At 44.7% G+C, this 15,180-nt stretch overlaps 1 protein-coding gene across 1 annotated transcript in view; it reads right to left on the bottom strand.

The window, feature by feature from the left end:
* TG (thyroglobulin) overlaps window positions 1–15,180 on the bottom strand; it is a 161,130-nt gene that overhangs the window by 138,822 nt on the left and 7,128 nt on the right. Inside the window, exons 6-14 of the mRNA XM_055704249.1 lie at window positions 13,908–14,014; window positions 12,628–12,771; window positions 10,683–10,868; window positions 6,495–7,559; window positions 4,266–4,853; window positions 2,976–3,218; window positions 2,501–2,638; window positions 1,259–1,336; window positions 687–799 (exon numbers count right to left, since the gene is read on the bottom strand). Coding sequence (XP_055560224.1) covers window positions 687–799; window positions 1,259–1,336; window positions 2,501–2,638; window positions 2,976–3,218; window positions 4,266–4,853; window positions 6,495–7,559; window positions 10,683–10,868; window positions 12,628–12,771; window positions 13,908–14,014 — 2,662 coding nt within the window. The remainder of the gene's footprint in view (window positions 1–686; window positions 800–1,258; window positions 1,337–2,500; window positions 2,639–2,975; window positions 3,219–4,265; window positions 4,854–6,494; window positions 7,560–10,682; window positions 10,869–12,627; window positions 12,772–13,907; window positions 14,015–15,180) is intronic.

Raw genomic sequence — 15,180 nt, 5'->3', positions numbered from 1 at the left:
TTACATCTCACTGCAGAGCAACAGATATTAATACAGACCCACCACAACCCATACCCCAAAGTTGGTTAAGCATATTTGATTATATTTACATTTGTCCATTAATACAACATGTTGAAAAGAAACACAATATTAAAACAAGGTCTACTTAATTTAATACACAGACCAGACCTAGAGGGAAACAGGGAGAAAGAAAGTCCATCGAGATGAAGTTCTGATATAATCTTGGTTTGAAATGTCTGTTCCTTGCTCATCTCAGGGCTCTATCCTGCTCGCTACCATGTTTTGAGAGCATCACGGACCCTATTTTGGGATACCTACATACAACCCCCTCTCATCTTGACATTCTCTCACAGCTCAGGAGGAGAGAGTCCCCCAGAAGTTATTCAAATAAGTTGTGCTTTTTAAGCATAGCCCTGCAAAAGGAGTAGGCAGAGCCACCCCGTAGGAGGGAAGCGTAGGCAGGGACAGAGCTTCCTATTCTCGGTCTTCCATCTCAAATCTATTTATGTTCTGCCTTATGCAGGGAAATGCCTGCTATTAGCTTTATCTTACCCTTTTCTTTCAGGTTAACGGGAACACACAAAGGATGCTTAAGGAGCATAGATTGAAACTGTACAGGCCTTTGGCATGGTGTAAGCAAAACCACAGAAGTTTTGTTTCTTCCTCCCTCAGTCATGTTAAATCACCTCAAGGCAGTAGGGGATGAACAGATCAGCTGTAGATGCATCCAGCTTTGAACCGCTCTGTCTCCAGCTGGAAATTATGGCATTAGTTCGAGATCGCTGACATGATGTCTGGCCTGTAAGAGGAAAAACATGTATGCATGTTAAATAAAATCAAGTTCTCAACCCTAAGCTAGAGAGAAAGGGATACATCCCCAGCTCTTTCGCACATCTTCATTAGGGTCTGCTACAACCTCAGGTAGGGAATTCCCAATCTGTGTTTGATAACCACTGAATCACAGGATGGTTGAGGTTGGAAGGGACTTCTGGAGACATCTGGTTGGACATCTGGTCCAATTCCCCTGATCAAGCAAGGCCACCAACAGTAAAGGGCCCATTCTTAAACCATGCAAACCAACATCACATGCAGCGTGAAATGAAATGAATCAGCAAAACAAGCGTAACATTCTTTTTTATTTTCTTGCAACAGTTAGAAACAAGTCTTGCTTCATGCATATCATACTAGAATTTTCCATAAATACTAAAATTTGTAAGAACAGGTAAAGACAAATATTTATGAAGAAAAACCAACTGACATTTGGGAAGTTCTGCTGAGCGTGAGACCAAGGAATCCATGACATAACGTCCTCTCTCATCCACGCACCAGCAATGACCTGGCCAGAGAAGAAAAGCAGCTTAATTTTAGATGTTTGTACTGGTTTCAGCTGGGATGGAGTTAACTTTCTTCTTAGTAGCTAGTACAGTGCTGTGTTTTGCCTCTGGTGTGAGAACAATGCTGATAACCGCACTGATGTTTTTAGTTGTTGCTGGGTACTAAGTCAAGGACTTTTCAGTTCCTTGGGCCCTGCCAGCCAGAGGGCTGGGGGGGCACAAGAGACTGGGAAGGGACACAGACAGGTCAGCTGCCCTGAACCAGCCCAAGAGGTATTCCATCCCATGGGATGTCATGCTTGGTGTATAAACGTGGAGCGTTGGCTGAGGGGGATCATTGCTCAGGGACTGGCTGGGCATCGGTCAGCGGGTGGTTATGCACTTGTACTGTGCATCACTTGTTTTCCTTTTCCCCTTTTCCCCCACCTTTCCATTAGAATTGTTACTATTTTTATTGTTATTATTGTTGGTTTTACCTCTTTATTCTGTTTAAATCATTAAATTGTTCTTATCTCAATCCTCAAGTTTTACATTCCTTTCCGATTCTCCACCCCATCCCTCCCGGTAGCGAGGAGTGAGCAAGAGGCTGCGTGGTGCTTGGTTGCTGCCTGGGGTTAAACCACAACAATGTTGTACTGCAGTATGCTTTGCTGCATATTGGGAAGATTTTAATCCCCAGCAGCACTATAGAAAGTGATCAGTAAATCTAAGTCACAGTCAACTCTGCTATCCAGGGATAAGTAGACCACACCTGAGAACAATGGTGAGAATAGAAATGTGGCAGCTCTAGCGAGACTCTTCCATTGCAGCCCTATCCTGCCACATATCATCCACTCCTGGCAATGTGATATCATCCACTAACTTGCTGAGAGTGCACTCCATCTCATTGCCCTGGTCTTTAATGAAGGCATTAAGCAATATCAGCCCCTGAACTGACCCCCAAGGAACACTACTAGCAGTGAGCAAATGAACATCAACTGATGTTTGAGCCCCAGTGCACTGCCACTTGAGTCCCTCACTCCAATCAATTTTCCACCCATCTCATGGACCACTTCACCTTTCTCCAGTTAGGCTACAAGAATACAGGTCTTCCATCCTTTCATTAGAATTCTGCTTAGCTTTTCTTTGTTCAGACAGTCTAGAGTATCTTGTTAGCAACCGCTCACCTGTACTCTCGTAGCACTGAGTTGGCTCCCAGTTTCCCAGGCCATCACACTGTGGGATGTAGGGGTGAAATCCCAGCTGTGCTGCTTCCCCAGCAGAATGTTTTGCAGTAAAGTGACTCCGCCAATAGAAATGCAAGACTATAAAAGACAAGTAAGAAAAAAGGCTACTAGTGGCCAATAGAAGATATTTTAAATGCACGTTTGCAAACACCTGAATGTCCGGGTACTTCAATAGGCAAATTAACAAGTGTTGCAAGCATGTAAAGGTTGGTAAGTGTCCAAATCTTATATATGTGTCATGTCATACATAGAAGACAACTGAAATCAGCTCTTGGGTTGACAGGTTAATTACACAGTAATTATACCTGCTGAGTTGCACCTGTTTTTCAGCAACGTTGCATTTGACATAGAGTACTCTTGCACAGATTCTGGGCATCTATCCATTTAATTAAGCTGTCATTTCTCTTTCACCTACCTGACCGTGCAGCCAGCTGGAAAGCATAGTCACCGCCCGATAACAGCTTTTCAGAGACCACCACCTCTGACTCATAGGACTGGGCAGAACGTAGGAGGTCATTGTCTGTGAGCTGTATTCCCTTTGCTATCAAGAAGCTCTCTCCAAAAGCAAAGTGGGAGCGATTTGATGCTAGTATGAGCTGCTCTGCCTCCTCCATAAATGTCAGGGCTTCCTGCTTCACACCTTCACATATACCAGGACCTGTAGAACCAGAAGGTATATTAATGCCTTTCATCTAACTCCAGTAAAGATTTGCATGCCAAAACTAGCTGGTCTTTTAATTAGCATCTTCTCTTTCCTTCTGTACTTGCTCAGTTTTGAATTGTGTAATGAAGCAAACAAACAAACAAGATCTGTCAGTGCTTAGCTAGATAACAGCAAGAGTCCAAGAGTACCAGCAATCACCCAATGTCCCTGGCTCCAGAGGAGCAGCTGACACTTGGCCTGTCCTCTCCATACATCTACTGACTCAGAAATGGCAGTTCAACACACTGAACCAGCTCAGAGAAAGCTTCACAGCTAAAATAACCCTCTGCTAATCTGTTTCATACCCTTTATTCCCTGTTTGCCCACAGAATTGGCATCTCGGGCACTCCTTGCCTATTTGGAGGTTTGCCATTCATTGTCCTGTGACTTCCTCCCAGATGGAAAATTACTATGTGATTAGAATGGCTTTAGTGACTGCATCTATAATATAGGTCATCTGCTGAAGTAACCGTAAAGAGGGCCCACCACCTTTGGTGGAGGTGTCTGGACAGAGGGCTTACCAACGCTGGCCTCACTCTTCTTCTAGTGACTTCTAGGGGCTATGAGTTACTCTTGACCGCATAGTAAGAAATAGGAAATAAAATTCCTTTTGGCTCATTTTAAGGCATTCTTGAAAGTCATTTACAGCACAGTGCAATCCTGAATTTTTCACATAGCTCCTCACACTCTTTCTAACTTCAAAACGTCCTTTGCCGTCTGGCTAAATATCTTCTGCAAAAGCGTTATATGTCCAAATTCCAAATTACAAAATCTACACAAACCTGATATGGAACTTTATTCCTCCTTATTCCCAAAGCTGAGACACCACTTATTTACAAAAATTAGTTACCCACCTCTGGTGGCCAGTGAGAACAGTAGTATTGCTCTTTCTGACAAGTCATTGTCTCTTACTTCACAGCAACTGAAAGGACTTTCCTCTTGTAGCATAAAAGCAAAGACCAGAAACGCTGCTACTTATGTGCCAGAAATTCTGTTACTTACACACTGGGACCTGGTTCACTTCTGCCTTTGTTCCTTGCAGCTCTTCTCCTTTGTTATCAACACACCAACAATCACGAAGTTCAAAGTGGCTTAATGGAGCGCTGAAATCACTATAGGGTCCTGGGTAATAAGTCAGCTGCTCATTCAGAAGCTGCCAGAACATATATGGATCCAGTAAAATGTTCTCAGATGCATAGGTCAAGTTTCCTTTCAGCACTTCAGGTGGGAGATCAGTGAAGGAGGAATATGGGGTGAATGCTGGGAAGACATTCTGGTGCCCAGCCTCATACAAAGATTTAATGAAAGCTGAAAAGCCTTTGGAAGATGCCTCTTTATATCCAGTTATAATGTTCAATAGATCAGCAACAGGCAGCGTTTTGCCTTCGTTGTTCTCTGCAATCCACCTTTCGTACCACTCGAAGGCTTGCTCAGGAGGGCCACTGCACTGCACCTCCCTCCAGGCACCGCCAGCATCACACTGTGGGAGGTAAACGCTGGAGAGCTGGGGCAGAGCACTGGGATCTGACAACAGGAGTTTCACAGCCTTTAGAAACTCCTGACCAGCCGTTACTTGGCAAGCACTTGGGCCTGGGGGAGAGAAAAGCCACGCATAGCAAATCTTACGAATGCACCAAAGATGCACAATACCTCCTACCCCCCAGCACTACAAACACCATTACTAAAACTTGGTCATTTACCACAATACTAACAACAACATTTCCGCCTGTTATTAAGAGGGCTAATTCTATTAAGCTCCCATGCTGAAGCAGGGTAAGATTTCCAAAGGCATGTGAACACTGAAAGATTCATATAGATATGATTTTTTAAAATATTTGAGCACATTAGAGGGATGGGTGCTTGATACCACTAAATGTCTCCCTGAATCTGTTCACACCAACTAGGTATTTTCAGATACACTTGGTAATCTGGCAGTTACTTATTCAGCTAATCCTTGCAAAAGTAATCATCAGAACAGCAGGATAATAGTGATTTTATTTCCCCTTGGACCTAACCAGAATTTTCAGATTCTGTTGTCCTCCCTTCCTATTTAGAGGAATATGGAAGGAAGGAATCCCCATATTGCAGCTGAATATAAAAATACCATCCCTCAAAATGCCGGAGTGAGTTTGTTTTGGAAGCCTTTTCTGCCCTCTCTAGGGCCAAATTTCATTTTGCCACCAAGCAGCTCTATAAACCTAGCAAGACTCAAAGAGCTCATCTCCCTTTGAGCACCAGAGAATCATGAACCTGTTTATTTTTGATTGCACTACAGATGGCTTGCTAAATATAAATCCCCTACTAATTCAGTTTATTGCAATAAATTCCCCACTGCTTCTTCAAACTGCTATTCAAAGGAACTCTTTCACTATGTACCACTATCACCTGCTAGATACTTGGCTATTCCTTCCAAAATGAGAAGCAGGCTCTTCTCTTGGTCTGTTCTCCCTGTTGATGTGCCATTTTCAGTTCACAGAAACTTGAAAGACAAATGTTCCCAGCCTATGTGATTCCTTCTCCCTTTGTATTACATTAATAGAAGGCAAGATGAGGCAGTTCATAGCCCATAAGCAAGTTCCAGGCCCAAAATGATGTCAGACAAGTCATTTGTGACTCATTTTTCTGACCTGACTGCGTGGCCTTTATGAGAAACTTAGTAGCCTTCAAATCCCTCCCCTACGTTTCAACTCCTGTGACATCCTACCAAGCTGAGGATATGTTCTTGAGCTAAAAGACTAAAAGAGGTTCACGGCTTAAGGCACTGAACCTCTTCAGTTCTCAGGACAAGGATGAGCCAGTGACCATGCCCACGTGACTTGCTCCTGAAAGTAAAAGGGCTTTTTCACTCGGCAGGAGTTACATTCAGTTACACAGATATTTCAGGTCTCGTGAGCATCATGGATGTTCTACACGCTAGCTACACTCATGGGTGAAGACATATGCCAATGGCATGCCCACCAACAAGGCAAGCTTTTGGGCTCCTCTGCTTGCCTAGCCTGTGCACTGAAAGAAGAAGGGACCATCTTTAAAACTCAGGACATCAAGGTTACTTACACTGTATTTCTGGCTATTCCCCTGCAACTGCAGGGCTGACCTGCTCTCTTGTTAGGGAGCAATACTGTTTGTATACATTATCCACACATTTCCAGATATAATCAGATAGGAAGACAGAATCATGCCATTCCAACAGAATAAGGAAGCATCTTTAAATTCCCAGTCCCTAGGACTTACACTGCATCGGCTTTCCAGCTTTCCCCCTTATTCCTGGAATAACCTCGCCGTTCAAATCAACACAGAAGCAATCCACCCCGCGACACTGCAGTGGCAGAAAGTCTCCATCCTCAGTACAAGAGGGAATAAAAAGATCCAATCCTGCAGGCAAGCTTTGCTTCAAGTTTTGCAGGTTTCTCCTTTGCTTCTCACAATCAGTGGGACACCTTGGATGTTTGCCCTGAGATCTCGAGCCTGGAACTTCTTTACCTAAAGAGTCCAAACACCAGCACTCTCCTCCATAGCACTGAACTTCCTCATACCTCCCGTCTTTGGTGCATGTTGGAACAAACAGGTTCCTTGGCTCTTCACCACACTCTTTGGATCCCAGCGCTAGTTTCACCACTTCACCTAAATCTTCAGCAACGCTTTCAGGGACAGAAATCACTTGTTGAAGAAAAGCAAAGAACTCTGGTAGTTCCAGAACAGAGGAAAGGAATTTCATCATATTCTGATTGTCCTGTAGAGTTACTATGCGGCCAAAGCTGCCTACAAGAGGTTTACCCAAAATGGAGCTCCCCTTTGATACCTCTGCTGAAAATGCCTCCGCTGATTCCAGAAACCCTTGGCTGTTATCCCTCTCTGCCACATCCTCCTGTGAGAAAAATTGGCCAATGCTGTATTTCCCGCTAGGGCCAAGTGCCCCTGTGAAGTTAAACTGGATCAAATTCTTCAAGAACGGTCCTCCAAAGAGGTTTTCTTGGAAACGCTTTGGATTGGCAGTAAATTTCAGTGCCGACTGAGCCAGTTCCCTTGATGGGAACATCCCCATGATGGCTTCAGTAAGGGTGGCTTCTAGCCCAGGAATCTGGCTGACATACAGGCTTTGTGCAACTGGAGACAACAATCCAGACTCCAGAAATAGTTCCTTGAAGGAAGGAGGGCAGGGTCTTGAGAAGCCAGCTATTTTTTCCAACTGCATATCTGGTGTAGAAAACAAATTGGGCTGAGTGAAGTATCCAGCAGGGCCATAAAATACCCTCGACAAGGCCCATCGCCTCTCAGAGATGCACGCCTGTTCTTCACCTAAACAAAGTGTTAAAAAAAAAGCAAATTTTGGAACCTTTAAAACTTCATGGCTATCTTTCAAGCAGTCTCAGCAGAAACCACATGAAAGTGTAGTTTAACTTGTCTCTAGTTCAACTATGCATCAGGCACATTGATAAGGAAATTTGAACTGTTATTGAATGCGGTCTGTAATTTAAACTCTCCAGTCAAGACACAAAGTGAAAGGAAACATTCATTCCTTCACAACATCTAAGTTGTCTGTTCTGTGGCCTTTTTCTGGTTCTATTGTTTCCCAATGTAAATCATAGAACCACAGAATCACTTAGGTTAGAAAAGAACTTAAAGATCATCTAGTCCAACTGCCTATCCAGGACTGCCAAGTCCATCACTAAACCATGTCCCTAAGCACCGCATGTATGTGTTTTTTAAACACCTCCAGAGATGGTGATTCCGCAACCTCCTTGGGCTTGTTAAAATTACCAGTAATAGAGTACTAAGGACTAGATGGCATTCACAAATGAGCTGTAAAGGAAAAGAAATTATGAAATTTCAACAAAAGCAGTCAAATGTCAGGGTATTGAGGGTACCAACTGTGCTCCTGGGTTCCTGGGTACCCATATCCTGGGCCAAGCTATGTCATATGTGTATCTGCCTCCAGCCCCACCTGTACATTCATCCAGAGAAAGCAATGGCTCCAAGTTAGGATGCAACATATCACTGAAGCAGGATCTCTGAAAGTGTTAGCTTAAGGCTCAAAAGACATCAAAAAAGGAAAGACTCAGTAGATATAAAAACACTGAGAACCAAACAGACAGTATGGTTATGGCATTGACTGGATCTCTGGAACACACGCAGCAGTTTCCATCATATACCATGTGGTTACTTTTCCTTGAAAAGTAGCAGAATTTTAGAGAAGGGATGCAAAACCATTTTGAGGACAAAACAGCTTTTCCGGTAGGAAAGACTATTGAGGCTTGGACAAAAAAATACAATAAACATTTTTGAAAAACAGGATTCTCCACATCACTCACAATAGACAATTACTATTCACTATTTCTCACAGTACAGGAATTAGAACTGTCCAGAAGTAGAGCACATAATCATTATCATGAAATGTATTGCCAGAGAATGCTAGAAAGGATAAAAGGTTAAAGGGCAATTAGACAAATCCCTGCAAGATGACTCTATAGGGGAGGGCTGAACACAATGATGTGGGTTCAACTGCCAGTCTGGGATCTCTCCCACCTGTAGGATGTATGGAAATACGGAAGAAATGTATACATTTCCCATGTTTCTCACACTTTCTCTCCAAGCACCACTGCTGTCCCTGGTAGGGAACAGGGTGGTGGACAAACAGCTTTGGTCTGCTCCAGCATGGCCTCCCTTGGGCTTCCCACCCCATCCCCATTTATCATACATCCAGGCAATATGATAAAGCAGTCATAAATACTTTTAACAGTAATGATGAAAGCTGGAAATCTTCAAAGCTGCTAAAATAGATCAGCAAGAAATCTGAGGGAGGCTCTGTGATCAGCATCTTTATCACTCCACCTTTTCCACCCTTGTCCTGCTCCACAGCTCCTGGCAGGGGCTCAGGCTCCCTCACATGGTTCCTTTGTAAAGGCATTTTCTGTAGATGGGCCCCTTCTGTTTTCAGTGTTGGCTTTTGGTAAGAGGAATGGAGAACATTCCTCTGGGGACCAATAAGTTAGTGTAAGCCACAAGTCCACAAGTAGGCTAATATCAAACAAACGTAGGATCATGGTCTTTAAACGCTCCCCCCTCCTACCCCCTGCTGAATCAAATCAGGAGTGAGAAGGAATAAACAGAAAAGCACTGCTGGGGTGGCTTTACTGCTAGAGGTCAGAAAAGCAGCATGTCCCTATCAGGATTGCCTGGTGCACCAGGTCACATGAGTACCCAACGTGCTACCCACACCTACATCCCTGCCTCCTCCAGTGTTCATGTGGTGGAGTGTGAAAGATATTAGAAAGAAAAAAAAAAAACCAAAACAACAGAGCAGAACTGGAGACATGCACATGGCATATAGCTGTCTGAACGCAGACTGCAGCTACACCCTCATGAAATACCTTTTCAGGAGTCAGTCTGCAAAACCTCTGCAGAAATTTTTCCCTGCTTAAATTTCCTGAGTCTGCCAATAAAAGCTGTAAGCAGCCTCCAGTCATCGCCCCCCCACCCCAAAAAAAAAAAAATAAAAATCAGGAGGGCTCAGAAAAGCACATTCCGAGATAAAACAACCAGCCCCAACATATGGCGAGGCCTCTCAGAGGTTTCCTTGCAATATCCTTGGTGATCAGCCTCGGAGGCATGCTAACATTTTCATTTCACAGTAAGCCTGTCCGTGCCCAGAGCACTCTGAGCGACTTGGAGCCATGACACCCAGAGCAGGTTCCTCCTCCTTTACCTGCGTGGTGAGACTGTGCCTGCAAACAGAGCGACCACCCTCCCCGAGCCGCCCCGCGTTGAGCTCATGTCCCAGCCTCCAGCACAATCCGCAGTATTAAGGCAGCACACTCCAGAGGGAAGGTTTTGAACTTCCATCCTCCCCTCTGTCCCTTGGACATGTCTGCTGTCGTTTCCGCTGGGGGCACTGATTTGATGGTGTGTTCTTCATGAAGTCTCTCCAAGCCCAAACCCATACACCTTTTCTGAATTGTTTCAGGTATTTTTTACTGGATTTGTCAATTTTCCTGGCCAAATAGGCAGTGACAGAGATGGGGAAAAATACGTCCGGGATGAGAAGTGCCTTAGAAATTCCATAGCATCACCAAAAGAAGGAGGTAAAACCCAAAACCACCATCGCTCCCTTCCTTACTTTATCCCAGATATTCTGACTTCATGCCCCTGGCTCCTGGAGTCAAGAGACAGATATCACAGCTGCAAAGAAAAGCCTTGCTCTATGCAAAACTAAAAGGCTAAAAAAAGGTCATAAAGGAAACTAAAAGGAAATGATATTTAATAATTTATTACCATATGGCTTTTAACCCCAGGGAGGTTTCTGGATCTTCGTTTTTGAACACCAGAATCTGTCAGAGCTGAGAACTGAACTGGTCCTTTGAGTTTCATTCTAAAGACACTAAGAGATGTGCTTGCTTTTCCTTTTCCAAACCTCACACATACCACAGGCCGGGGGTTGTCCTCGTCTTTTTGTGCCCTGGACCTCTTGCCCTTTGGATTCCGCACACCAGCACTGTCCTCCCTGCTGACACTGCACTGGCGTGTAGCCCCCGTCAGCATCACAAGACGGCACATAGGTGTGCTGGTAACGCAGGGCTGCATACCGCTCGGTCTCACACCTTGAGGGGCCTGGAAGAAAATCAGTATGCATTAGGGGGGAAAGCTTAAAGCTGCAGAGCCACCTCTGCTTGATCCCACTGTTCGCCTACTTGGGAGAAAAAAAAAAAAAAAGGAAAAAAAAAGTTTCACTTCCTGACCATTTTCAGTAACACTTCAAGTACCAGCCCAAAATGTGAATTGCCAATCCTCTTTTCCCCTGGAGAACCGTCTCCAGGATTTTGCACTGTAGGCATTCATTTCTAAAAACCGCACAGAAAGTAAACCCTCAACACACTTTTCAGTCATAGTCACAGGTAGGCAGAGTAGCAGCAGCTCCGTGCTGGGGGCAAGGTGAGCTCTGGCCCTTAATGTAAATGCAAAGCTGGTCACCAGAGTTAAAGTGCAGCTTGGGAGACTGAGATGAAAGCAATCATCAATGTTGCTGAAGAAATGAGGCATTGCTCCTGCAAAAGGATCTGCACCTGTCTGTGGAGATTTTGCCTGGGACCACCCGATTTATTTCCCTTCACGGGGATATGAAGGCCCTACTGCTGTCAAACTGGCCTTAATGGCAGAGAAGCCAAAACTCCATCAAGCAAGTTTTCTGAGCTATGATCTCTCTAATACCAGATGCCAACAGAAATTTTGCTTGTTTATATAAACCTGCAACCCTACAGCCTAAACATTTCTCAACATTTCCCACCTTCAAGAGCTTTCCAGCTACGCTCAGCTACCAGGTTGAGGCAGCAAGAGCATCACATCAGAGCAACCTGTTCATCAAGGAAGTCTGACAACTCTCGCAAGGTGTGTGGCTTCAGGTGGTGGTGTGAGACCTGGGTAAGCCACCAAAGCAGTCCCCCTCGGTGGCTGACGAATGTGGTCACATCTCCATCTTGTGGCTGTTACAGCTGCATTTTTGCTGACAGCCGCTGCATCCCTCGCTACAGTCAGAGCTTACTCAACAACACTGTGCAGCAGAAGAAGGAAGGTGCTTTTCAGATTTCCCAGAACAATCAGCTTGTTCCAAAACCAGAAAACCCGTGTGGTTATGTGGCCAGAATACTTACATCAGTATTTGCTTAATAACTCTGGTGATGCAACTCCTTAATGAGGGTCAGACAGCAATGTCAGAGGAATTTGGATGGGAAGATGGAAGTTTCACACCAGGGGGTTCAAACTCTCCCCAGCCAAGGCAATTATCTTGGGCTGTGATGTAGGAGAGAGAAGAAGGTACCTGACCCTCCTGTCCCACAGAGTTCACTGCTCGTAGGCAGAGAAACTCTCTTCGTATTTGCCTGCCCTGACCAGGGAGGGAACGGAGCCAAGGGCAGAACCAGAAGTTCAACTTTGCTGGCTAAGGCACTGCAAATTTTTGTGTAGTCTTCTGGGAATCAAGTATGTTGTGGTCAACGTAATCTCTTTCCTGTTTCTCAGTGTACCAACATAAATTAGGGAGCATTTTCTCAGGCTTTTAATCTAATAAATCATCAGATCCATCTCCAGAATCTCAAGGCAAAAGATACAGAGAGTTCATGGGATTTCAACTAATGTGTTCTTCAAGTGCGTGGGAAAGCATTGATCCGAGGACAGGTACCATCCCCTGGTAAAAATGTACAATCCAGGGGCTAAAAGCCAGCTGCAATTCAGGGACCTTGATTCCTGCACTGAAAGTGATATTTTATGCTTTTAGTGCAACAGACTCCTAGAACAACTCCCCCAATGGCAGCTGTAACATACAAGCTCCAAAATTGTCACCTTATTTACCAGGCACCACCTGGGTGCTACTTACATCTGAACTTGCCAGAGGTAGCAAGCTGAACCCCTAGAAACCGCCTCTGCAGGATCCGATATATATTGGTTTCTGCAAATGTGCGGGCAGGCTCCGGTGCAGAGAAAACTGTGTCGTAAACTTCATTGAGCAGCAGTTCCAAGCCTGGGAAAGACAGACTTTTAGCACAGAGCCCGGTTTTAAGACAGAAGTCACCTACTTTACACCAGAGTAGCATAACTGGAAGCCTGTCAGGAAGAAGAAAACCAACCCTCTAAACAGGCCAAACGTGAACTTACACCACATAACCCTGATGTACCACACCACATATCCCACTGCTGAGTGCCCAGTCACTGGCTTTATGCCTTGACACCTACCAAAGCAAGCAGAAGCCACATGCCATAACTGGCACTGTGCTGTGGTTTTGTTAGGTTGAGTCTGCAGTACAGCAATTGATGCAATTTTGGAAACTGACGGTACCAAAAAAATTTCCCAATTGTTTCAGCTGTATAACAGAAAGACATCCAATGCAGTGGTTTCCCTGAGTGCACAAATTTTTTTGAGAATTTCTCACCCTTGTGAGAATTAAATGTTGAAGTTCTCATCTACCATCTAAAGTTTAAGCTAGCATGCTTTGCATTCCGCTCCCCACCCACCCCTTTTTTTTTTTTTTTTTACTTTTTAAAACAGAGTATCTAAGGAAGAGGAGCTGGAAGCTGTCCTCACTCCACCTTGTTGGAAAAAACATTCTCCCTTCTAAAGTGTCCCATCACCTATTAACATGCCTACAAGTTATCCTGACTCTGAGAGAAAAGGAAGGACCATCTGATGCTTCTGCTCATAGCAGGGGGGCTGGACTAGAGGATCTTTAAAGGTCCCTTCCAGCCCAACCCATTTCATGATTCTACCTGAGCAAGAAGAAAATAGTTTGGTCTCCAGGCCCTTTATACTCCCCTGCATTTGCTAATTGGACTTATTGAACGTGACACTTCTAGTGAACGTGAACTTTCTAGTGCAGGCAGAGGCTGGACACTCAGAAATCCTGTACCACCATCCTCAAAGAGGACAGAATTAGCTCCCAGGCAGCAACTCCACTTGATACTGACTAAAGTGCTGCTCCTAAGGGTGGGAATTCAGTAATTAAGCTCCAGCCTTTCCCATGAGCACTACACTGGTCCAGTGGTCTTACCCCTTGTAAGAATGAAATGAAGTTCCAAATGAGCTGATACTTTTTATTTGTCCTTTCCCTCTGGAATTCAAAGCCACTCAAATTACAGGATCAGATGCTGGAGGGTACTTACCAGTGTCTGCTAACTCTCTCCCCAGACTGTCCACGCAGTAGCAGTACCCAGAGACCTCTGGGAATGCCTCCCGAAAGGAGCTGAGTGTTTGGAAAGCCCCTGGGAGCCTGGAAGGAAAAGCAGCCTCCTGTGAATACTTGGGAGGCCACTGACAACAGCAAAGCATCATCTGTGCTTCCCTCCCAGACAGGTACAGTAGGGCTGTCTGCAGAGCGCAAAGCCATGACAAAACCCTTTGGTCCCCCTGTGGCAACCAGGCTCTGATGTGGCCCAGATCAGTGTTGCAGCAGGCTGACAAGTCTCCTAAATGTCGTTTTTTAAACAAACACAGAACAATCTTCAGACAGATTTCTGACTCTTCCTAAGCAGGTACCCAGCTTCTGTATCTAACACCCATTTTCTATTCTATTCTCATCTTTGAAAGCCTGTCAAAGAGTATAAAACAGACCAATGTTGGTTTAATATTACTACAACACCCTTTCATTAGCTCCTACAGATCTACACAAGATGGCAAAGTGCCTAAACAAACAGGTTGCTTCCTGTTCCCTACATGCTACGTACACTTTCTGCATAGAATTAAGCACAAAAGCTGATAAAAACCTCACTAATCTTTTTCATTTTCAGAGCATGGCTCAACAGATTAAGGAGAAGGGAGTTTATAACATATGACGAGTAAGACTGACTCTTCTGGAGATCAACGAGATGTTAGTTTCCAGTATAATATTCTAGGAATGAGAACAGCCAGATTCAAGCAAAGCAATGATTCAGGAAGGAAACTTCATAGGGTCAGTTAGAAAAAAAACCAATAAATGTGATCTTAAGTGACAGACACTCTGGGGGTTCTCCAAGCAAACAGAAGTTAAGTTCTTCTAGATTCAAAGTGCCAAGTTCCAAAACAATCCTATTATTTTACAGACGCATACCTTTCCCTGAAATACGATGAAGGACTGGTGTCCCAGCTGCATGTGGCTTATTTGGGATATCTAGCAAAGGGGAAGTGGAATTTTCTGCTCAAGACATTCGGACAAGGACACAAATCAGGGTTTTACCAAGGAAGGAGACTCAGCAGTAGGAGTAATGGTGGATTAGGCCCTGATCCACTGGGAAAGAGGTTAACGTGCCAGCGCAGCTGACAGCGACCCTGTGGCACTGGGACTATGAGCAGCCTCGATACCAATGCCAGCGCCCCGCAGCCCCAGGGCTGCTCCAGCATCCACAGTCTGCGGGGGCCCTGAGAAACAGCAAAACACTTGTCAGGCTCAGAGTCAGTGCT

This window comes from Falco cherrug, chromosome 3, assembly GCF_023634085.1.
Source record: "Falco cherrug isolate bFalChe1 chromosome 3, bFalChe1.pri, whole genome shotgun sequence".
NCBI classification, from domain to species: Eukaryota; Metazoa; Chordata; class Aves; order Falconiformes; family Falconidae; genus Falco; species Falco cherrug.
The sequence above is the reverse complement of the archived record's forward strand: the minus strand, read 5'-3'. Positions and strand labels throughout refer to the sequence as shown.